The sequence below is a fragment of the Anas platyrhynchos genome, chromosome 1, assembly GCF_047663525.1.
Source record: "Anas platyrhynchos isolate ZD024472 breed Pekin duck chromosome 1, IASCAAS_PekinDuck_T2T, whole genome shotgun sequence".
Taxonomy (NCBI): Eukaryota; Metazoa; Chordata; class Aves; order Anseriformes; family Anatidae; genus Anas; species Anas platyrhynchos.
In genome coordinates, this window is record NC_092587.1 from 62,768,039 (window position 1) to 62,793,646 (window position 25,608).

At 41.7% G+C, this 25,608-nt stretch overlaps 1 protein-coding gene across 4 annotated transcripts; it reads right to left on the reverse strand.

Moving 5' to 3' along the window:
* Positions 1 to 1,051: 1,051 nt before the first annotated feature.
* Positions 1,052 to 25,608, reverse strand: RESF1 (retroelement silencing factor 1). 4 transcript variants are annotated; one of them, XM_027471048.3, is made up of 7 exons: positions 25,435 to 25,608; positions 14,934 to 15,087; positions 13,122 to 13,276; positions 10,014 to 10,178; positions 3,653 to 9,162; positions 2,676 to 2,750; positions 1,052 to 2,325 (listed from the first exon to the last, which is right to left on the reverse strand). In XM_027471048.3, the coding sequence occupies exons 5-7, from the start codon at positions 9,120 to 9,122 to the stop codon at positions 2,183 to 2,185; spliced, it is 5,688 nt and encodes a 1,895-aa protein (XP_027326849.1). In that variant the 5' UTR covers positions 9,123 to 9,162; positions 10,014 to 10,178; positions 13,122 to 13,276; positions 14,934 to 15,087; positions 25,435 to 25,608; the 3' UTR covers positions 1,052 to 2,182. The 4 variants fall into 4 exon arrangements, with proteins under 4 accessions (XP_027326849.1, XP_027326788.1, XP_012964734.1 ...); XM_027470987.3 differs by lacking the exon at positions 13,122 to 13,276; XM_013109280.5 differs by lacking the exons at positions 13,122 to 13,276; positions 25,435 to 25,608 and adding an exon at positions 23,879 to 23,964.

The window sequence follows — 25,608 nt, forward strand, 5'->3', positions numbered from 1 at the left end:
AAGGCTTACAGGATAACTACCTAGTCAACACATGAACCAAACACAGAAAGCCAGTCTATTCCAAAAATCCTAACCATAACAAAGCAGTGTAGCAGTGTAAGTCGCAAGTCATCTTGCATACACTATGTCACAAAGGCAGGCTCTTAACACCAAGGCTGGCTCCTTGGTGTTAGGGAGAAGGACGATGTAACTGCCTGCACCAGTGTGCAAAACTGGCATTCTTATGTTCTAGATGCACAAGGCCAGCAAGCAAACTTCTGCACACACTTGCAACATAGTCGTCATGGCCCAATGGACTGAATAATTTCCTATTGAAAAGAATTCATTCAGCCACTTCAGTCAGGTTCATATATCATTATGCAGAACAAAACCCAAAATAAATTCTCAGCAGGAACTATGTGTTGCTGGCACTAGGTGTGCTTAAGGCTAAAATGAATCTTCCTTAATGCAGCCAGTATAACAGGTGCTAAATTCCCAAGAAAGTGTAGAATAAAACCTTTTTAAGAGTTGCCAACATTGTTACAAAAATTCTCCAGCAGCAACTTCCAAACTAACACTTGGGCATCCATCCAGAAAAAACATAAGTTATTAGGACACATGGGCCAGACAGGGGAATTTAAAACCTCACAAATAGTTCCTTCAATTGAAAGAAGAAATCTACAAATGAAGGAAGGGAAAACCATGTAATGTTATGTGCTCCACTGGGTAACAGCATACAAGATCCCTACAAGCATGTCTCTTTATGACAGGAGTAGCACTGAAAGCTCTTTAAGTACTGACACTAATTCACTTCAACACAAAACAGAAAATGAAAAAAATAAATGAAGAGAAAGAAGTTCCCGATGTGTTTTCTGAAATATAAGCACACGCTGTTAGTTCAACAGATTCAAATCCAGTTCCCTCTCTTGTATCTATGAAACCACTCAAAGAAGGAAGATCTGACAGTTACTTCAAAACTGTGTTTAATCTACAAGGTTCTCTCTCGTATTTATTTAACTAACTGCAATAAATATGACTACCTGCTTTTTAAACTAAAAAAAAAAAAAGACTATGCATAGCCTGCAAAAAGTTTATTTCAAGTATAAAAGTCATTCAGCGAAATATCTGCAGTTTTCACTTTTATTATAAAGGCTTGAACAGATAAAAAGAAACAGATAACCACAATTCTGAAAATATATATATATATATATATGCTTCAATTCGAAATTCTGAACAACAACAAAAAGACACTTAAACAAAAGGTATCCAACAAAAAATACAACTCACATCACAGTGAACATTTAGTCAAACATTAGCTAATGTTTTATAAACAAAGAAATTAATCACAGTCTGGTTAAATTGAGCATCATGGTCTAGACAGAAGTGAATTCAAACTCCCTGCACTTCAACAACAGTGCTTTTCTTTCAAATGTAAAGAAAGTAGAAAGAGGGAGGAAGGGAGGGAAGAAGGGAAAAGTCTTCAGTCAACTATCAGTTTACAGCACTGTGTTCAGATAAAGAATTCTGAGTTCAATTTCTACAAGTTCTACAAAAATAGATATGAGAAAACTGGGCAGCAGCATAAACACCTCATAGTATCCCCTTATCTTTATGTTTGATTTGGGGGTTTTATATCTGTATTTCAAGTTTTAAAAAAAGGCTTCCACAAAAAAATAGAAAGTCTTGTTAGGAGCACAATAATCGAACTAGCATAAATAGAAAATAAAGGTGTCATGCCTAGGAATCCCTGCAATCCCTTCCCAGTAGGAATATTTTTCCACTGCCAGCAATGGAAAGTATCACAAGCATAACTTTTCCAGAAGAAGAAAGTAAAACAGATTATGATGATTTAAATGAGTTTGAGGTTTGTTGGTGCATCTTTATTTATTTTTTTTTTTTGGTCAAGATAGAGCTAACTCCTGGCTCTTTAAAAGTAATTCAAATATAACAAAACCAAAATGTATTTGACAATGACACCGTCAGCACCAAAGCCTATTTGTGCAATAAATACAGATTAAGCAAATTATCAGTTATTCACAATTATTAGGCAAACAGGGCTGAAGTATTGCCAACAACATAATGTAATCTCTCTATATATATAACAACTATGCAGAAATGTGAAGTAAATAAGAAAAAAAATTGTAGTGTTGGCATTTTTTTCCACCAATAATATTGAGTAAAACCTATGATACAGGAGTGCTATCTAGGCCTTTGCATTACTTTTTTCCAGATACATTTTCTTGTAGGTCTGAAACATCTCTTTTGAGTCTTTGATTGGACTGTGAAGAGCCACGCCATCTCCTTCCAGGATTTGTATGGCTGTATCAAGTGGAATACTGTCCTCAACTGAAAGACAGACAGAGAAGCAGGTTAAAGCAAAGGTCACCAAGCAGCTAGCTTGGGCTTTGCCTACAGTTTAAAACTCTGGCTGAATCTCAACATGGGTGCTCTCTCTGATTCAACTGTACACATTCAAGCAGGAAAATGCCATTGATCTCCAACTACACATTCTCATGACAATAAAAATCTCCACAAATCTTTGAAACTCTTATGTCTACTCAGTAGTATCCATTCTGGCAACATAGACAGTAAAGAATCAGTCAAAATAGATAAAGCCATGTTGAAAAGGAACACTTAAACCAAGCAAAGAGTATTCAACTTTTATTTCAAAATCAATAATCAGAGGGGCAGTTCACCTGTCGAGATCCCTTCCATTTTTTTTTGCTTCACTGGATCGTATTTTAACCAATCTTCTTTTTTACTCTTTACACCTATAAAGAAAATTAAGAATTTTTTTTTAGGTTCCTATATGATAAGCAGTGCTATCTATTCAGCATTAGGTTTTAACATATATGCTGCCACAGGAAAAGGGAAATTTTCTTTGGGTGTGAATTTGACTGCAAGAGGCAGTATGTACAACTTCAGATTTGTTTTTATTTAAAATTAAAGACAGTGTTTGACAAAAATATGCTTCAGAATACACCGCTTAAAACGTGTAAAGACTGGGGATAAGAAGAGGAGGAGGGAGAGGAAGACAAAGTAAAGATGGCAGAAGTTACCACAACTAAGAAAGTGCTGCAGCAGTTAAAAAAAGTGCAAGATATATTTGGCCCAAGACTCCTCCCTTCTTCAAGGCCTCACTCAGATCTCTCCCTCCTCTGTCTACACAGCTGAACTTATACACAACCAGGCTAACACTGAATACAAATCAGATCGCCTTTAGTAACAACACCAGGGGAATCTGCTCTCCACAAACAAGTCAAGCTATCTTCCACAAGAAAGCTAGAAGGCCTTCTTGCAAAGTTATTTGAAACTGCCACACTCTAAACTAACTTCATTCTGTAAACTTTAAGGAAAAGAAACAAAACATGAAATTGAAGAAGTCTCACTTTTTTCAACTTAACATCTGTCAGAAAGCTAGATAAGCAATTTCAACCTTAAATTTCTACTCCCACATTTTCACTGTCTGCAGTTTTGTATAACACAAATGAAAAAGGAATACTTTTCACTTGCAAAAATTTCTTAATTATATGGGAAAACAAAATGTAAGTATAGCCAAAATTCTAGCAATGACTCAGTTTTACACGAGTATTCTACTAAATTCACGACTCTCAACCTACAACTGCCTACATCCATTTGAAAGTGGAAGAAAAGAATTGCACGTGCACCTTACCTGCCACAGTGGTTTTCTCACTTGCCAGAGAATTCTTTGTACTTAAGCTTTCATCATCAGTAGCTGAATTTCTGAACAGGATCTCTGGACACAGTTTAAATTCAAGTACTTGTGGTTTCCGTGATTTATCATCTTCCGAGGGAGAAGGAACTCTTTTTGAATCTGTGCTATTTCGTGACGCTTTGGACTTTAAATGCCAGACAGGCCTGACAGGTGATGTCTCTAACTTTGTCAGGTATATGCGTTCCTGCGCAGTACGTTTAAATGCAACTCTATTAAGATAATGTTTTTTTGGTTCTTTTTGAAGATGCAATTTTAATCTGTTTGTTCTTCTATTTAAATATAGCATATTTTTATCAGAAAATATTTTCTCAGAACACTTGTCTTTGTTTTGACCATCGAGATGTCTCTCTTTGTTAGAAAAGTAGTTTCTGGAGATGGCAGATCGACCCCTTTTCCTCTGTAGTTTAAGCATAGTGTGATCTCCTAATGAGTTCCTGGGTTTCCAGACATTTTCTCCATTCAATTTTTTAGTCTTGTCAGTATTTATCATGCAATTATATGAGCATTGCTTGGAATTCTTTGCTTCAGACTGTTTTAGTCGTTCATCTTCCACCTTTGTTTTCTTACAGTCTCTCTTTCCAATAATGTCCTTCCTCTTCCGTTTGTATGACTCCTCCTGCGGTGGATAAGCTTTTACAGATTTATGTGGAGAATATTTCTGGTTTCTTGACTTCAAGTCTTTACTGCCAAAGCCTGGGAACTTCATGGCTTCAGTGTGATAACTATTCAGCTTTTTTTGTCCTTTTTCTGCTGCTAATTTTGCTTTCTCTTTGGTATTAATTCCTACATTTTGTCCAAGTGTGTCTTTTTGTTTCCCACAGTTTTGTTCTTCACCTGTGTTCTTATCACAGGTGGTTTTTTTTTGGCCTTGATGGGCTTCAGCATGCTTAATTGCAGCAGTGTCTGATTTTGTACATTTGTGAATGTCTGTTCTGGATTTCATGGTCAAACCCGTTTTGGTTTTATCTTTTGAAATGGAATCCACTTTGAAAATTCTCTCTTTTTTTGATGACTTTGTCACGTTGTCTACATCCGCATGACCAGCTTTCTCTGATAACTCTTCTTCTGAGGCTTTCTGATTATCTTTTTTATCAGAATTAGATTCTTTCCCTAATAGTGGAGTGATACTACACATTTCTGGTTCTTCTTTACTGTTACTGCTCTTTGATTTATCAAGATCTTTTTTTTCAGAGGAATTGAGTGGTCTAACTTTTTCTGCTTCTTTTGGAAGCGGTTTCTGTTCATCATCCATCTGGAGCCTGGCTTTTTTGGTCATTACAGCAGTATATTTGCATGCATCTTTTTTATTTTTGTGAACACGATTTGTAACATTTTCAGAAGTTGGAGGATTTCCTGATGCACAGTTGTTCTTCACTGGGGCATCAGATTTACTGTTGTTTTCTTGTCTCTCTGCAGAGTTGATATTTTCAGCTTCTGAACACTGATCATTATCCTTTTTATCTGAACCAGAAGTTCCGCATTCACAAGAGCCTTGTGGCACTCCACCTAGTTCAGACAGCCAATACATTAAACAACAGTAATTGTCTTCCTTTCTGGAATTGGGTGGTGGCTGAGGGTTTTCTTTCTCCTTACATAGGCTTTGATCAGGTTGAACATTGCTTTTGAGCTTCTCCTCCTGGGGTGAAGCCTTTTCAGGTTGAGTCAATGCTCTGCTGCTTTCACTAGAGGAACATGACTTCTCTTCAGGAAATATTTCTTGTACCTGACCAGAGCTTAACAGTGCAATTTGTAGCTGATCTATTGGGTCCTTTGAATTTGACTTTTTGTCAGAGATTTGAGTCTCTTTTTGAGTTTGCTTCTCTGTCCGCTCAAGCACAGAATCATTTCGTACTGGCTCTTTTGTAAGCAAATCAGCCCCTTCAATGCCATATGGAAACTCTTGCAAAAGTTCAGTCAGCTGATTCCTTAGATATTTAATAGGCTCTGCTCCAAAAAGGTTCACTTCTTCTATGCTATTTTTAGTAGAGGTGTCATTTTCTTTATTGACATCTGTTGTAACAGAGAACACATTTGTTTCAGCAGTCACACTCATCAAGAAATCTGGTGAACTTTGAGCTAACTCCTGGTCTAACCTAGGAAGAACATCCAAGTTATTTTCAGGATGCTTGAAAGATGCATTTACCAGCATTTTTTTCGCTGAGGCAGAATTTGTTCTAGGAGGATTGCCACTGCTTTCTTTCTCAGAATGGATGGTTTTAAAACTATCCAAAGTCCTACCTGCTTCACTAACACACCTAGATGACTCTCCCGATGTCTTTTGCAGCAAGGTCTCTTGCTGGAGAGAGTTCTTGCTCAAGTCATTTTTATTCAAGTCCAGCAATTGCTCCTTTTGCCTTGGGTCAGATGCATTTTCTCCTGATGAGGTACCATTATTTAATGTATTAGTCTGATGGACAGAGCCGAATATGCTTGCTATTTGTGGATTATAGGATGCATCACCTTCAACAAGAGAGCATACACTAGAAATATGAAACATCTGTTCTTCTAACAAAGCTGTAGGAATAGTTCCTGTCTCTAACACTGTTTGCTTGTCTTCACAGTCTTTTTTACCTTCTTGAAAGATTTGACCATAAAAATTCAGGTCCAACTCAGAAAGAGATGACTTGTTTTGTGATCTGAGATTTTCACCAGCATCTTCCATGGTTTGACAAAGTTTCCTTTGTTTTTCATCAGACAAATCATTTGTACTCATACTGCTTTTTCCTATTCTGTTTCCATTAGCTGATTTGTTCTGTTGCAAATGTGAGTTTTCTTTCTCTACCAGAACACAGTCAGAGGGTGATGAACAGACAGGTTCTACTGTTCCTTTATCAGCACTTCCCACAGTTAAAACATTTTTCCCCTCTTCTTGCAAGCTACATATGCTTCCTGTGTCAATTACTAGACAGGTTTTATCTGCAGATTTTTGACACTTGTCTGCCTGCTCACTCTGTGTTACCTGTTTAGGAAGCACTAAAGGAGAGACAACTGCAACTTGGAGTTCAAAACCTTTTATCAAATTGCAGCCCAACATGTCATGTTTTTGTCCTACAGAGGCAGTTGTTAAAGGCAAGACCGCTTCACCTGTACTATCCGGAAGACTACCTTGTTCTCTCTTACTCACTGTGTTTTGGCTGTAAGGTAAGGATGAGATCTGATTTTCTGTGGGGCTTTCATTTGACTGGCTATTTTGAATACTTGCAGGTTCTGAACCATGTTTTCTCCACAAGCCCAGGCATGCAGTTAGTTCTTCTGCAGAGTAACTACAATTGCTTTGTTTAAAACATGAATTTTCAGTAAGCTGTGCTTTTTTCTTTTTCTGAGCTACATCACTCTGGACTTTATTTTCATTAGACTGCATCGTTCCTGATACAGGAGTGTGAGTGTGGACCATAACTGTCCGCTCACCTTTCAGACTGGCTACATTCTTTTCTCTAGGGCCCTTCAATAAGCTTCCATCTTTGCCCTTTAAATCCACCCGGGGTTTTTCACGGCAAAGGAGATTAGTCAGTATGTTATCAGCAGTAGCACCAGCTTTCTTCTCTTTCAACATATTTGTGCTGCTCAATACAAACTGAAGAAAGGATGAGTTCTCAGGGTAAGCTGATACATTCTTTGATGCATTTTTGACAGAGCTATTGGTTTGATTAAAACCTGAAGTATTGTTGGAGGATGTGAGAGTTTTTTGAGAGGAAACCAAGGCTGAAGCATCTTTTTGTCCCAGGATGGGAGCACTCTCAGGATTATTTAATTGAGCTGGGAGTTTGTTGTGAGAAGGAACAGGAAATGACTTTGATAAAAGGTTTCCCTGTTCTACCTGATGATTACTCCGAGCCACCTCTAATTCTCTGTTGTCAGCACCAGCATTCTGTTTGTCATTTTTCTCTTCAGGTGAAGAGTTAAGAACAGGTTGTTGCTGAGTGTCTGTCCTCACTGCTCCAGATGGGGAAGGTGCTACGTTTTGATTGGGCACCTGCGGAAGAGGATTAGAGAGCATGCTTTCATCACTGGCAGCAAGTGTGGGACTGCTCTGACCAGGTCGTGAAGCTAATAGTCTTTTAAAATGATGCATCTTTTCAAGCAGGGTGCATTTCTTTCTAATATAGTGCAGTCTTTCAGTTTCCGGAACTAGATCACCCTCTGCTGCTTTCCTTTCATCTTCTTTTGCTGATGAAGTTTGAGAATTAATAGGTGCATTCACTGAACTATTAGTCTGACTTTCCTGAACTGAAGCAGCATCACATAATGGCTTTGTAGCAACCACTGAAGAAAGACTTACTATTTCATTCAAAATACTACATAATTCTTTGGAAGCATCAGTGGATGATGCAGACAATTCATTAAAAGTCTGATTTGCCATCACATCTCCACTTGAGTTACAGGCATTCATAACTGATTGACTGACTTCTCCAGATTGCTGCGTCTGGCAGTATTGCTGAACACTGTTAATACCAGAAGCACTTTTTTGATCTGACAGGCACCTCTGTTGGCTGAGAGTATATCCAGTAGACACATTTTGAACTTCCTGTTGTGCACCTAGCAAAGGTTGTGCTGCAGCTCTTGAATCACAGTTGGCAGGCAGCAAAGCTGGCGCAGAACATCCACTGGGAGCTTCCAATCCCATCTGATTTGGTATATATTGTGGCAGCTGTGCATTTGCTGTAGTATTTTGACTTGGTGACTGTGAAACTTGAAACTGTTTACTGAAGTAATATATTTGGCTTTGCACATGTTGCCCAGACGTACCAAGAGACAAAGAACTGTCCTGAGAATGGACATATTGACGGGATGACTGAGGGACCGGTAGAGAAATGCTTTGAAATGAAGCAGGACCATTCGTGTTATACTGCAGTGTGCACCCTACCTTTGAAGAATTAGTGCATTCGCGGTTACTTTGATATAACATCATAGCTCTCATCGAATTATGCTGTGATGTTTGTGACTGCACGGCATAACTGTTTGTGGAGGCATGCTGAGGTCCCTGAAGCATGTTCCGCAAGTTATTCCCATTGCTCCTTTGAGAAGGCAGGGGATCTAACTGTCTGTAGGAAGAAGTATGTCTACCAGAGCTTTGCCAAGAGTTCTGAGTCATCTCTGTCTGTGCATGTGACATTTGATTGGGAGGTCTTGGTGCAATTGCTAAATATGATGGTAGATGCTTATTGACTGAGTATTCTGAGGCATGAAAATCTTTGCCGGGCACAGATGTTCCTGGTAAAGAAACATTGACAGTTGGTAGATACATCACTTGGTTATTTCCAGCATAACTACATACATTTTCAGAGGAAAATGTATTTCTTTGAGGAAAAGCATGTGCTTTAGGAAGCAACCGTGTGTAACACGCTTGTCTGCTTTGCTGGTTATTCTGTGCATCAGCATTCTTGAGTGGTCTTGCATTCCAGTCCATCTTTTCTTGATTTATTTTTTTTCAGTATAAAACCAAAATTCTAAAAACAAAACCAAAACCAAACCTTAATCTCCTATGAAAGCCTATTTCATTTGCCAAGAAGTAATTTAGAACGCATTACAAACAGAACCATTCGAATTAAATTGCTAAATAGAACAGCAACTCCTTTGGCACATCCAGTGGACATCAAAGAATGTCAAGCCATGTAGATTATTTCCCAGAACACTGTTAAGATACAAAGATACAGAATAGCAAATAACAATTCTATTGTCTATTTAATGAATAACAGGATCCTGAGATTATTTTGCTAATTCCACTATCATTCAACTTTTTAATTTAATAATAGATTGCTCTATTTCCCTTCTCATCCAAATCTCATTAAAAAAAAAATGCATCTGTATAGCATGATATAATAAGCAAATTTTAAGAGCAGAGCACAAGAGGACCCTAAAGAAATAATATAGGTCAGAGTTTTCATACAAGACTGGACTTCAATTATTCATTCAAACATGACAGAATAAAGAAGAAAACGAGTGCGGGTTCAGTAAAGATCTCTTATAATAACAGACTCTGCTTGTTTTCATTTTACATGTCATTTTTCTCTTCCCTCACTCTGTGGCCAGTTACTAATTTTTGAGAAATACAAGTTATGACACTTGTTAACAACACATGTAGCTGCAAGGAAACCACCCCAAATTCTGTTAAGTAACATTAATTTAGCAGGCTTGAAAGCGTGAAGTATGAGGATGACATCATCATCATCACTACTTTTTCAGCTATTACTCTAAGTACACCTGCAGGAGGCGACGGTCACAGATCTGTAACTCTTCATGTGTTATATTCCATAATTTACATTGATTATCAACAAGCCCAGCTGCGTGAGTATGTTACCTGTGAATGACCAACAGAAAGATGTTATAGCCAGTATCTTCAAAGCCAAACACTATTTTAACCTTCAGAAATTTTGGTCTGATTTTTTTTGGGTGGTCCTTTGGGAACCAGGAGTTGGACTCGACGATCTTTGTGGGTCTCTTCCAACTTGAATATTCTATGATTCTGTGGATAAAAATAAAAATAAAAGGTAAGTTCCTCTCAGTACAATCAAACCCACCTAGGACAGAAACAACAGCCTACTTTGTGCTGGGTGTTACCCTAAATTTCTTAACAAAATATTTCACATAGTTTCTCCCAGGTCAACCAAGGCTCCTGACTTTCTAACATGAGTTCTTTCAGATTAAGTTTCTCTTGATTTCAAATTCAGAATTAGACATGTAACTCAGATCTAGCTGATAAAAGCCATAAAGTTAAAGCCATCTAGCTGATTGTCCAGGTGTTATTATTAATGGAAAGACAGCTGTATCTCTTCACTCTCTTACTTCTGTGCTCTCAGAGGACAATAATACAAAATGAAACTGGAAAGCAAAGTTGCATGTGGAATTTGAAAGAAAAAAAAATTACAACAGCACAAATTATCCAAGATTAACAACAGTATTAAGGCAACATTTAAAGTAATAAAAGAAGCTTAGATGGGAACAGAGGCTTTTGCACCCAAGCTAAAGACTTCAGACTGATAATATTTGACTGGAGATTTCCTGATAAATAATCATGGGATAAAAAAATCGTCTCCTTGAAAAATAGCTGCTGAAGCTACTTAATACACTCACATTCCAGAAGTATCATTTAGATGTGTGAACAAGACTGAAGTGACATCCAGTAGTAACTACAAAATCTTCATGAAACAGGAGAAACTTTGACTACATGCAGTACACAACCTAGTCAAGAGTAAAGCCCAATTCCTGGCACTGTCAAGACCATGCAGATGAAGAACACAGCCTTACTTCATAGTTGCTAGCTGAATTAAGACAACGTTAAGTCTGTGTAGAGCAGCTCTCCCCTAACTCTCCCACAAGCATCACTCCCCTTTGTTACCCATATGCCTGGTCTATGATTCATGGAAGAGCTGTCACAGCATCATTCCTCTGTTATCTACAGTGTGGTGGAGCCTGACACTGCATCATCCCCGTTATCTACACACTACAGGCACGAGACTATCAGGGCTCCCCCAACTGTATCCAGTGCTCCTGTGACATGGCTAATTGATGAAGGCATTATTACATGCTAAGAGAGAGAGAATTGCACAACCTGAATCAGAGCCAAAATGGAAAAAGACCTGAACCATGAAAAATTACTGGCTGAAAGTCAATCATCTTGTGGTCCTACAAACAGCAATCTCAAGCAGGAGCCCTTTGAGCTCTTCAGAATCACAGCGGGCTGTGACCCAGGAACTCCCACTGGAAGGGATCCCCCTCAGGGAAGACTTCTGCTGAGAGCCAATGCATAATTGAGAAGAGCAAGTATTGCACTCTAATAAGGTGGAAGTCCTTAGGCACGCAACTAACTTGAGAAACCCGATACCCTGCAGTAAGTCTCGTGTGAACCTTGCCGTTCTGCAATCTTTGTTAACTCTTTGTCCCATCTATAATTAGACTCTGTTAATTGCTATACCATATCTAACAGCTTCAAAGTTTTAGATATCACATAAATCCAACTTCATAATTACCAAAGTGGCAATAAATTTCAATCACTGCTAAATATGAGTTCATCTGAGTAACATTACAACAGCCTCCAACTGTGATCACAACCTGAAGCATCATAATTTTAATACAATAAAACATGCTATGAAAAGTGGTATTTGGCAGAGAGCATTTGTCTTACGAAGAACGGTTGAGAAGATCAATATCAGTACAAGACTTCAAAAGACAAAGAGAAGACTACTCCTCACATATGCCTGCATCATTCACCTGCTACATTCTCTTCTTGACCAAAAGCCTTAAAAACCATCAGCAACTATTTGGGCTACTGCCAGTTCTTCACTGAAGGTGCACAGAAAGGGAATGGAGAGACCCCGTGAATGCAGGAGTAACAGCACAACCCTTCCACAAATCTATTATGCAACTCATGTGGCTATACCTGGATTTCTCCATCAGGTAGTTTAAGGCTTGCCTCTGTATTACACACCATCCCTGGATCACCCTTCTGAAGCATCACATTTCACTTGCAGAGGAATTTGGAAGATCAATGTAGATAACAGTAAGTTTAGCTGGAATGGGTTTTTAGTCTAAGGTTAAATATTCAAGGGGAAAAAGAACAATATTTTCAAACGGTGGAAAACTGTTCCCTTTGGTTTTCTAGTAACCTTAATCTACACAAAACATGGTCTAAATTCATTTCTGACAGAAGGCAGAAAAGTCTCAATTTTCATTGGCAATTTTCATTATTGCTTATTCTTAAGAGGCCATCCTCAAAGAGAAAATATTAGACAAATTAAATGAAACACAATCAAAACATGTCAGTCTTTATCTACTGGATCAAGATATTCCAGCAAAAACTTAATACTTCATTCACTGAACATCATAACTTAACATTAAAGTACCCACTCCTGCATACTGAAGCCAGAAAACACCTAAATCGGAAAAACATAGGGAGAGTATATAACTCATCATTAAGACTTGGGAGAACCTGATGTGTCACTTGTAAGACAAAGTTAACAAAGACAGCAAAAGGCTGCAGAACCACAGTGGGAACTACTGTGCCAAGACAGGACAGTAACTGAATTGCCAACCCAGAGCAAGTATTTACCAGTTCCATAATGAGACAGGGCAGTAACTAAACTGCTAATTTAACATTAATATACTTGGCATTTTGACTAAATACTAAATGCACTAGAGCAGACAAGACACTTGCATAGCAATCATCAGGTAAACTGCTTGCCTGCCCATTGGTTCCTATGATTCACGACGGGACACGGACTCCCAGTTGAAATGGAGTGAGCAAGATTAGAAGCCAACAGATTGCAGAAACCAAAAGTAATAAAAAAAAATTGCTTATCAACTATGGGTAAGGCCAACTTCAGAGGATCACAGCACTGAAGATCCCACCACCTGGTGGCCGGTGATGGGACTCAATGGTAATACAGACAAACTTTCTTGACCAGACTACCTTAATACACAAAGATGGATGCTCCTGAAGCCTCCATGCCATGAATGTGAACTCCTAAGGGCCAATAGAGGGATCCTGCAGACCTTAACAGGTTGGGAGAACTCATTCTGGGGTTGCTCCTACAACCAACTCCTGACAAATGGGCTGGTTAACACCTGGTAAGAGAAGAATGAAAACATAGCATGCATGCTCTTATGAAAATTTGCAACTGGCTCATCACCAACCACGGACAGAAGTCGGGATGTAGAGTATAGAATTACGAGACGAAGTTTATTCATGTGTATGAGGTGACTCAATTGGAATTGAGCACACCAATCAGACTTCACATACAGCTTTTATGCTTTTTCAGATACTTAGTTGTGCATGGTCATCTTGTCTCTATATGACACATGCATTCTCAACAACTTACACAACACTTTTGAAGCACAGCACAGTGTTTTTTAGCAGTCAATTCTTATTGCCACCTTGCTGGCCCAAGTATAGAAGGAGATCTTATCTTTATCATCCAGCCTTACTTGCAGAAAATTGCGAGATGCAGCATGAGCCCACCCGGACATTCTGATGGATGAGTGGGTTTGTTACACTGCTCAGTCCAGCAGGCAGTTTATCAAGACCCTCACTTCACTGCCCCCAGACTTACAAAGTCGGTCTCCCACAGGTTTCTGATGTCATTAAGCAGGATCAGGAAAGTTCAAAGATACTTTTAAAATAAAAGAGGAATCAACCAGAAAAATATAAAAGCAGCATGAAAATTTGTACCAAAAGGAATATACCTTCAAGTAGAAACCGCAGTAGTCAAGAACATGATACTGCCTATGGTCACTTTGCCAACATCACAAACTCTACTTGCACCAAAAAGCATTTTCTCCATAAGATGCCTTGAGCAGCCCAGCTTGCATCCAGCTAGTGTGGCTGAACCCACACCTCAGGCATCTGTATGCAAACTCGCGGGATGCCTTCTCACCAGCATGTGGATCAGCAGGCTGCAGGGCACAACAAAGGCTCATACAGAGCTAGAGCATACCCGTCTCCCACAGAAGCGGTGTGCAAGAAGAGGGCATGTGCTTATAACCCATACTTGGGGGGAGAAGAAGGGAGATGAAGCACTTTGTTGAATGAAAGGGTTTGTTTTTTGTTTTTTTTAAAAAAAAAAAAAACTGTGGATGATTAATGTTTCATGGTTTGTCACATTACTAATTTTCCTTCTGAAGGTGTCACCAATGGATTCCCAGTTAATTACAGTTGTTAATAACTGATTCAATAATAAACAACATGAACAGAATGGTTCTCTACTAGCTTAGTAAACCTGTACATTATTTTATCTGGGCAAATTTGTGTCCTGTAGTTGTACACTACAGTGCTTGGTCTATTAGAAAAATCATTAACGTTTGCATAGTTGTGGTCTCTGTGCTTCTGTAGTACACTGTTACACATTTTTCTTCTGGTAACAGACTGACCTTAAGCACAATTAGAGGAGCAAGTAAACAATATTCATCTGGAGATTAGTGACCTCAACAACTCCAAAGTACCATAGGAAATAACCAGGAACAGGAGATGACAGGAACGATGAAAATTTGGGAATATTTGATCAGACAACCCATACAACACTCAGACCAGCAGACTGGTAATTAACCCAGTCTAGCAAAGAAAATTGTGAAATGGCCCTTGATGACCATTTTAAAGGGAACAGCCATCAGCAGACCTTTCTGCTTTCCAAATGCATTGAAGTTTACTTCGCTCAACCCTACTGATGAGGGGGAAGCCAGCACTGTACGCTGATTTGAATGGCAGTCAGGGAACCTCAATACTTACCAGCATGAGAGCCAGCACATGGCCAGCCTTCCTCCCGTCAGGGGTCAGGATGCATGCACAGGAGCACAACTTCTCCAGCGTAGCTGTCACAGGGCTCCACAAGCAAGCACCCAGACAGGCACTTGCTCACTCCCAAGCAGGACAGGGCAGAAAACTGGAAGAGCAAAAACAAGAGGAGTCATGAGTTGAGATAGAAAGCTCACTAGGTGAAGGAAAGCAGGAGACACAGGTCAGGGGGGACAAGCAGCAAAATGAGATTGCCCACTGTCTCCCTCAGAAGACTAATGGCCAGCTGCTCTCTGAGCAAGCCACCTTGCAAGCCATCCACCCTCCATCCCCCTTTTACCGCCGACCATGATGCTGTACCATGATGTTATACGGCTGGTATGCCCTAGCTATGACCCCTCACAGCCCAGTCACTGGGAAAATAAGGAAAGCATTGATGCTGCCTGAGCACTGTGGCCAAAATACTGGCGAGTTATCAACGCTGTTTTAGCCACAAATCCACAGCAGCAGCATCTGGGCAGATAACTCCATCCAAGCCAAACCCTGTACAAGGCTGCAAGCTCATGTCTGATATGCACATGTGATAAGTTTATAAACATCCCTTGCTGTGTATGTCGTGCCTTACTTAGCCAACAGGTATACAAATTAAGGCTTGACTATTTCCCTGATATATAACCACTTCCATGCTACTCAATCAACTGTCACAGCATACCTTGCTGAAACTGAGAGCACAGAAGGCATTAAAGGTACTGACTGCTGCAAAAGGATCCTCGTGCTTCAGTACCATGGCTGCCCCGGGCAGATGAAGACCTAGGGAGATATCATCCTAGTGAAGCCCAGCAGAACCCAATAATAATAATAAAGTCCTGGTCCTCTCAGAGCCCACTGAAGTCAGTAATACATGCTAGAATTACAGGCCCAGTGTCATGTGGGCCCAACCATTTGTAAAAGGAATTCCTGCTGTACCCATTCCATCACCTTCCCAACTCTCTTAATAGTTAACTGCTCTCATATCCTCGCAGGTAAATATCCCCCTAAACACAAGCAAAAGGGCCCTGACCCAAAGCAGCCTGAAGCATGGGAAGCCTGTTTGGCCCTGGGCATTCCCCAGCAGGCAATCCAGAGTCCCAACATCTGTTTTACTGGCTCTTGTCAAGAACCCTCAACACTACCACATTTTTCCTACCAGCAAGGGCCCTAGTGGCCCTCCTGCCACTTCATCAGGTAGAAACTGGGAGTCCCCCAGCCCTGCATTACTCAGTCTTAGCAGACACAAAATTAACACCACAGGGGGACTGGTAAGAACCTAATGATCCCTCTGAGGTGGCATGGAGGGTGCAGATAATAGGGATTTCTGATCCAAAGGTAGATGTCACCATCAGTGATAACGTCTGTGTTGCTTCACTGATAGATGTGCTCAAAATTCAGTAATCAGTAGATCAGCCTGGAGGGGACTGATTTCCTCACAACCTGCAGTAGTTCATGGGTTCAGAGGAGCCCCTCCAACCCTTCCTGCAGTCAGTTAAGTGCTACTTCCCTAGCGGGCAGATGGCCCAAGGATCTGCAAATTTTTTTAAAATCTGTTGTGGAGTAACCCAAATACAATTGTGATGAGGTCAGAGCAGCAGCAGTTTAATACTATAGGGGAGGACACAGCAGCAGTGACGTGACTGCGATGATATGGAACTCTGACCAACTGGGACAGTTGTAGAGTTTATACAACTTCAAATTAGCCAACTCATTTTTTCCACAGAACTACAGCGTCAGGTAAGCAAGATGTAGTAAATTACAAGAAAGAAAGGTAACATACAGATTGCTTCAGATAAGGAAGCTCTACTTGAGGCCAAACTAACATGATGCTCACGGAAAGGTACTGTCTCCTGGTACTTCTGAACAAGAACCCTTCCCCAAAGTTCACATACTCCAAGAAGCACCTCTCCTACCTTCGATGACCTGTGCTGTTAATAACCTGGAAACCTGCATGCCCAGAAGCCCACCACCTGTCTTCTGACTGAATTTGAAGAACATGGAGCACTCACTGTGGCTGGTACTTTCTACTTTCGCAGTTGACACAATTCCTGCAAGCCACAGTAGGCCTTGATGTGATCATCCTTGAACTGACAGCTCTAATAATGGAGCGACAGGCAGGCACTCAACGCCATGAAGTCTTTGACAGGAATATGATGGATTGCATCAGAGTCCAGGAAACTACAGGATAAGAAATCTGAGCTTGACTACAAGTTCATCACTTTATCTAATATATATATGGCGCCTCATCCCTTTGGTATCTTTGGTATTCAAGGAAAAGCCATCAAAATATCATTCCTCTGTTGCTTGTAGATTGTGGTGAAGCCAGATGCTGCCTCACTCCACTGTTTTTTGTACAATACAGGCACTGGATGATTAGGTGATCAGGCCTCCCTCAACTGCATCTGGGGCCCCCCCGGCATGACTAGTTGACAAGGGCACAATTAAGTGCTACAGGGAAGAGGATTGCACAACCTGAACCACAAGCACAGTGGACCATAAACATAATGAAAAAGAACAGAATCCTGGAAAAATAATCACTAAAAGTTAATTATCTATCGATCTTATAAATAGCAAGAACTCTCTGAGCTCTCCAGGGACCACAAGCGGGCCGCACCCTCAATCTCCCCCTGAGCTGCACCCATTTGCCTTTTTAACAACCCCACCTAGCCAGTGCACAAACACAATGGGTCTTGGCATCTGACCACTGAGTTCTCAGGCATAATGTTTGCCTCCTCTCTGCCTCGTACAGAATGGTCCCAATAGCTGATGAAGTAGTCAACTCCATTTACCTTCCTTCTTATCTATGCATGGCGATTTGGGGTGTTCAGGACATGCTCTTCTTGTGGCCTATCCCCTTAAACAACTGCATTCACTTTAACTTATACTTGGAGTGACATGTAGTATACCTTTACTCACTCACCTTAAGGCTACTGCCATAGTCCTACCATTGCTTGTGGCATCTTCATCATTAGGTGAAACTTTTCCCACCATCACTATATTCCCTCTTCCAAAACAGAACCTTCAGAGCCTCCTAGACACTTTAAACTTTTGGTGCTACATGGCCTTGGGCCTTGTGTTTCAGTCTGCTTGTCTGTCCTTTCTGTTCCTTCCACTTGGGATCGGAAAACGAATCACCAACAGGCCCTAACCCTTCTCTTAAAAGGTATTCAATAATGTCAATATTTGGGACTCCTCACTTCTATTGGTGGTCCGCTACAGTGAAAACAGTGCTTAGAGGGCCTACCCCTAAACCAATCCATTTGCCATCAAGAGGTGACAAGGTGTGCAAACCCTCAGATTAAGAATGTGAGTGTGCTTTTCTTGACACCTTCCTTGTCCTTTCTGATATTGACAGACTCCTTGGCGATCACCCCCTTGCACATACGGTTGTACATCCTATTCTTCACAACGTCCTTTGCGGTGTTTCCTTTCCCTGAGGGATATGCACAATCCATCACCATTCAGCCTCAGGCTGCTGGTATCTCCACCATCAGAGCCCAACTTTTCAGTCCCAAACATTTTATTCTTGCTCCCCTGCCCTTCAAGCTACCTGCAGTACTCTCAGACTCATTTTTCAGAGACCTGTTAGTCTCTGACTCACCTGTTACAGAGGCCCCTGCTTTCCCGTTCCACAGAAGGACATCTGGTTTACTGATGCCCCTGCAATCCTTAATCATGTCTGGTTCAGGCATGCCGCTGCCATCCATACTACAATGATCAAGTCCTTACAGACAATTCCTATGACAGTGCCCAGATGACTGAACCCTTCACTCCTCTGACATCTTCTACGTGTATCCCCTGACTTCCCTGGTAGAAAGCAAGCTCCTTCTGCACCCATACCGGGGAAATTTGGGGCTGCCTTCTTTGTGAAGAAATCCAGGACTATGCCCATTTGCATACTTCAGCTGTTGGCCGTGTTGATCCCCATTCTGCTCACCCCACAGCCAAGGCACACGGCATGCCCAACCAGATGCCACTGCTGTGATCAGAAGGGCAGCCATGGTGGTGAACACTGACACCTTTGATAAAACCAATCACGCCCCAATGCTAGCAGACAAAACTGAGTAAACCAACACAAGCCTCAAGCTGGTGTCTGTCACCATATCCTTGATCTGTAATTTCATCTACTGCCTTAAGGCCATACAGGCCTCTGGCCCAACTTTCATATTCTGGAACCACCTGGCTATTTTAAGGTTTTCTGTATGTAAAAGCTCTTCTCTTTCATCCCATAACCTTTGCAGAAGGAAATCTTACTCTGCTTCAACAGATTATTTTTCTATTCTGCTGCCCGTTCCTAGATTTATCTCAACACAGGATTACTCCATTCTTTCACACAGCATGAAGTAAAGCAGTGTAACTGAGCCATTCACAGTAGTTACATGATATTCTTATTCATTACAAAGAGCTTTCTGCAACTGGGCCAAAACTCTAAATACCAAACATACACATTGTAATGCCAGCCATTCTGATCTCAACTGTTTCTTACTTCTTCGGGACACAGAGTTCAGAGAGCAAAAACTCTAAGAACTGAAAGTCCAGCTCTAGGCTCACGTGCCCTCCTTCCCACATTTCTGCTTCTGGACTTGTAGCAGCCAGTCTCAGATAACAGAAAGCACTTCCAATTAATTCAGTACACTTGACATGTAGTATTATAGAAAGATAATAGCAGCTCCACAGAACTGCACCTTTTGTACAAGGTAGCCTGAATTAACCACATTCCTTTCTCTAGCTCCAAACAACTGACCAAAATAAGAATTATATATACACATTAAGAATGGTCATTTTTCTTGTTTCATAGCTGTATTTCAGATGTTGTAGCAGCCCTAGCACACAGGGGGGTTCTTGCCACAAAAATTCTCAGCAGTTACATAGGAAGTAATTTGTCAGATGTTACCTACATCTCAGATGCAGGCAATCATATGGTGGTGAGAATAACTTTAAGCATATGCAGACCAGTCACTTCTCTCTGCAGATTCTACTCCACCATTTCCAGCAGTGTATTCCTATCTCACCTTCTGCTATTGGCTTTGCTGTCCTAATGCCATCTGCTGCTACAAACGTAGGTTACAAAAACTGTTCTTGAATGGGCCTATTTGAGTTTCACTGCTATGAGCTGAATCAGGTTCTTCCTCCCAGCCTCCCTTTGAATTCTCACTGTACTCTCCTCCACCCAGCAGGACTTCTAATCTGACTTTATTCAGTATTATTCAACTTTACTCCCGAGTCACTTTGTTAGCTTACATCCTCCACACACACACAAAAAAGACTTTTCAGATCAAGCAGTAGTTATTAAAACAAAACCCATAAACTTATCTTTTTCAAATTACCTGTCAGAATATTCTTCTTCAAAGCTTCTCATTATCCTAGCCCACATTCTAGGTGTTTTTTTTAAGGGATGCTGTAAGTGACCACCAGCTCCAGTAGTTCTAAGGGGGCTGGGAGTTCCTGCTGCCCTGATGCTGGAGCTCAGCCTGGAGCCCCCAGTGCTGGCCAACAGACACAGGTGCTGACTTCAGGTGTCAACGAGGTGTCCTCGCTGTACTAACACACTTAGGATAGAGAGTGAGATTATGCAGGGAGAGTTAAGAAAGGACAAGCTGCAGCAATCTCACACAAGGCTCAGTCAGTCAGGCATCCTGACCAACCAGGGTCTGCAATTAACTGGCCCTCTTTATACCCCCCTCTTCCATCTGTCCCCTCCTTTATTCCTCCCCAGCCGGCTCCCCCTGTTTCCCCGCACATTCTGCATCCACTCTCACAGATCCGCCATCCTCTTCCTCCCCCTGCACCCAGGACTCCCAGGCCTGGATGTTCTCACCATGGAAAAGCCCAGGTCTGCCTGCAGTTTCCTGATAGCCCATCAATTAGCAATGCTGGCACAGTTTGTTTCTTGTCATTGCCTCCTTTGTGCTTGCCTGTCAGGTTTGTCTTTTAAGTTTTGTTTATTGTTTTCCCCTTTTCTTTACAGCCCCACTTGACAAGATGCCTGATCAGATAACCTTGCTGAGATAAACATCCTCGCATTCCAGCACTCCTACCAAGTGGAGAGCAAACCTCCTGGCGACACTGCTGTCTCCATCACTGTCTGTCACGTTTGCATCTGTGTGATTTCTTCCCCTTCTTCCTCCTTTCCTTCTGCACTGGAAAAGTCCTTCATGAAGCCCATGAGGTCCTTCACCTCCCCCAAGCCCTTATGCTGACCACGTTCCCCAATTTTACTGTGGAAAAAGGTGTCCTGCAATGGCAAGCCTTCACCACACCAGCAAGGGCGATTCTTGACCTTTGGTCTGCTATTTCTTCTGCTGCTTTCTCACACACTTCCATTCACACGCGAGCCACATCAATTTTGGTATTTAAGTTATAAATGTCAAATTAAGTTTGAACAGGCATGCTTGAAGTAGTCCTGTTGGACTATTCAAAAATTAGCAAATGCTTAGGGAATGCCTCAAGTGTGGTGAAAAGGGAGGGGTGAGCAGGAACAACATGAGAGTGGAAAAGAAGAAAAGGGTCTGACCACATGCAAGCAGGGTCCATCAGGACCAGGGGCTTGCAGGTCTAAGGGCAGCAACAGAAAAGACCGGGGCCAGCAACAAAGGGACCTCTGTGTGCTCATATTTCCCCATAGCAAATTTTTATACATGTATTTATAATTTGGTAGGAAACTTCAAGCTGAACTAGCCCAAGTAGGAAAAAAAAAAACAAAAACAAAAGACGCCACTAACTAGAAACATACCAGTAGCAAAGTAAATGATCAAACACTCATGCAGTTATGCATCACTGTGTACGAGAAACTGGCCAGTAAAATGATTAACTGTTTAAAAAAAAAAAATGCATTGGTCAACTTTCTCCAGCTTGCATTGAATACAGATTTATTACAAAATAGTTGACAACTCTCATAGGTACTTAGGTACTTTATGTTACGTTGGCCTTGGTACATGACACTGCCTGCAACCCTGTCATCACTCTTCTGATTGAACTAAAACGGTATTTCTTGTGGCAGGCAGATAACTGTAGAAATTACAACTATGTAACTCAATTCAAAAAAAAAATATCCAGAGGTTGTAAAAATATCGAAGAACAAGGAAAAAGCACTACTTGGCACCTGGCAATAAACATAATCCGTATTCATACAGCTACAGCATCAGACAGTGCCTCAAGAGTCGTGGGAATTATGCTCACAGACAGAAGGAAAGCAGAAAAGATGTCATTCTTCTCACCAAGAATGAGGTAACACAAATAAATGCTATAACAGAAATGCTGGTTACAGAAAAAGTCTCAGATTGTCACAAGCAGCATCTAGACAAAGCTTGACAGGATTATTCTGAAAGAGAGTTTTCTGCAAACATCACAGACTGCAAGCATTTGGAAGATCTGCGATTCACAGAGAGTTTTAAAATTCTAGTCTTCCACAACACCAAGCAACACAAACATTGTCAAAGAGAAGTCACTGCTGAGAACAGGCCCAAATCCAAGGGGAAAAAACATCTCCTAAACAGTGTTTCTAAAACACTTTTTATGAAGCACCTACACCCCACAGTACATTCGCAGATTTCTAGTCAATATCACAATTCATGGAATCAACCTTGAAATGTGCTTCATACTCTGAAAACCCTCCAACTTCCAAGGCACATTCAAAAAACTTTCTTACATCTTCTGCAGCTGTACGTAACTCCATTTAGAAGTACTGCTCTCAAACCATTTGACATTAATGAATGCTACTTGAAGAAAAGTTTGCAACCTAAGTACAGGATGCTGGCTGAAGTGCACACTAGTAAGTTAATTGCATTTCAGTCAAGCAGAATTATAATAATCACCAAAAGCACATAACAGGAGAGCTGTTTGGCATATCTGAACTTTATGCAGGCTACTATACAGACAGCAAGGCCTTATGAGCCTTCAAGACCATGGGAATATTTTAAAAAAACAGAAGTACAGTCATGATAATGTCTTTCTTCTCAACTGATTTGTGAAGTTTGCTGTAATGAACAGTATAGTCAGCTATTCCACTCACTGTACAGTCTTCTGCTTGCAGTGCCTCGAAGTAATAAATCCTGAAGATTTTTTTTTTTGTTATTGTTTTACTCTTTCACAGTGATTTACAGTTTCATAACTGTTGAGAACTTGTGTTTCTGTATAGGAGTCATAAATAATAACACTATCCTAGTAGTGCCTATCAGTCAAATGACTGAAAAAGCAAAAGCCCATTCCCTGCCAGCAACAGAAAAATACTGCAGTCCTTGAAAAACTGTGGTCATACCAGTAGTAAGTATAGTTCAGAAACTTAAAGTGGCAAGAACAGGTTGAGAAATTTCACCTTCCCCAATACGCTTTTTTTTCCCTCCCTTCCATATCTTCAGTTGCACTGACCCTACTACTTGTGGTGCTTCTGGGGAAGACAAATAGCTATTAATACAAGAAACGTATTTTCAGTTTTTTGTTTGAAAAGCAAGATTACTTCAGCAGTCTTGTTAGAGAGCATCCCTTCAGACAGATGTGTAACACCCACTGGAAGAACAGGACCTCCTTATGGTCTTTGCTCCCAGAAGGGACAATGTCATTAAGCTGCAAGCATTACTTTTATGCAAGCAGCAAAAACCTGTACCAATAATCACTGGGCAGTCTCCTGCTTCTAATAACACATTAGAAAATCTCCTGGGACATTTATAAGTCCAATTTACTAAGAAACAACAGCTTTCTTTTCTTAGGACACAACATCAGCTCATGAATGCAAAGGACAGAACCTCCTAACGCTAACAACCATAATACATTTATTCACTATACTTCCTTGTTTGTTACACACACACACACCCCAGTCCCCTCTTCTTAAGCATCACCAGCAGGCTCTACAATTTCTCACAAACCCTCGGTCAGGTTTAACAAAGCATGAACTGCTCCAGGATTCAAGATACCTGAATAGCACCTCTTTGCTCTTCTGCTCCCTTTATTCCTTCTTCACTGTTTTCTAACTTTCTTCTTGTCCCCTTTTAAAAGAGGGGGCAGAGAGTATTAACCTCCCTCCTGCACTCACTCACTATTAGCTATCAACAAAGAGAAGAAAGGTTCAACACCAAACTTACAGGTCAATCATTGTATTGATTAAGGCCAGGAAAGACCACGACCACCATGACAGAGCCAGCTGAGCAGTTGCTCACAGTTGCAGCAAATGAAACTAAGTGAGCCCAGCACATCAACAATTTATGAAATCACTTCCCCTGTTTGCAATCCGCAGCCAAAAGCTAATGGCCCCAGGTGGGTCCATTTTTTTTTTTTTACGGGCAACAGGGCTGGCAAAGAGCACTGCCTCGAGAGCACACATCCTTATCTGGCCAGGTACACCACCACACCTCTGCTCCATCAGGGTGGTTGCTGACACAATGGACCATTTTTGGTTGTTTTTTTCTCCTGGAAAAGGCAAATATAAAAGCTGGGCTTCATAATTTTACATGAAGTTTGGAAACTGATCTAAAAACACTTCAGTACCAGAATGTGTTTGCCTGCAGAAATGATCTAAGGCAAATAACTTGCTGGGTTTTTAAAAGGCACTGTTTGAAGACAGCTTCCAACAGATAAGGGCATTTTACAGATCTACAATTATTGCAGTTAGAGTGGTAGGAGGCAGGGGGGAGGGGTGAAAAGGCATCTGTGCTTTCAGTAGAAAACAACTGAAGTAAGTTTCTCCTAAAATCCTGGCAGACCAACGAACTAGGGGAAGCTTTAGCTACGATCAGGCAGGAAAGCAAAACACCCCGTAATATATTTTATTTAAATCGGGAAGGGAAGGGCCCATAGGCTTTCCATTCAGCTTGCACACGCCAGTTACAAGAGTTGGCTTCCACCCCATGAAGCACCAGCCAGCTGCACGAACACAATGAATTAACAGCTCCTGATACACGGCTTTAGAAACAACTTTGCACGTTTTTAAGGCTTTGCTTTGTTACTTGGAGGAACGCCCGACCCGGCGCAACTATCGAGACTAAAGGGCTCGATTTGGCGGATAGCAACATAAAGGCGACCATTAACACAAGCTTGCTTAGCCAGGAATGCCCATCTGAATGCTTTCAGCCTACCCGCTGGGTCTATTTTAGGGAAATGAGGAGACAAGACCGCATTTAAGCAGCTTCTGCCACCAGCGAGCGACAACTTTCGTCCTTCCCCCGGCTCTTTTCGCTTTGCAGCCCTCCCGGGCGGCCAGAGGGGAGCGGGAAAAGGCCCGGCACTGCCAGAGCTCCTGGAAAAACAACCTCGGAGAAAAACAGCCCCCGGAGGGCTTCCCAAGCACCCCTAACCCTTCCCCGCGCTCCCCGTGAAGCCGACCCCCGGCGCGCCGCAGCCTCCCCGCGCAGCCCGGCCCCCGCCGAGCCCAGCGCGGCCCCGCGCAGGAAGCCGCGGCCGCGGCCCCGCCGCCACGGCCTCGCCTCCCCGCTGCCGCCCTCCCGCCGCCGCCGCCGCCGCCTCCCGGCCTCACCGAGCCCAACGCGGTCGCCCCGCCGCCGGTGGCTCCGCGCCGAGGCAGAGGCGGAGCCGTGGGGCAGGCGGGTGGAGGCCGTTGCTGCTGCCACCGCCGCTGCTGCCCGCCCGCAGGGCAGCGGCACGGCGCCGGGGACCGCCTCAGGGCGGGACCGGGACCCAGACCGGCCCC

Excerpts from the sequence above, each read along its gene's own strand:
- RESF1 (XM_027470987.3), bottom strand. The coding sequence starts at position 9,122 with ATGGACTGGAATGCAAGACCACTCAAGAATGCTGATGCACAGAATAAC. Across the intron at positions 2,751-3,652 it reads TGAGAAAACCACTGTGGCAG|GTGTAAAGAGTAAAAAAGAA; the intron begins GTAAGGTGCACG and ends TTTTCTTTATAG. Across the intron at positions 2,326-2,675 it reads AATGGAAGGGATCTCGACAG|TTGAGGACAGTATTCCACTT; the intron begins GTGAACTGCCCC and ends TCTGTCTTTCAG.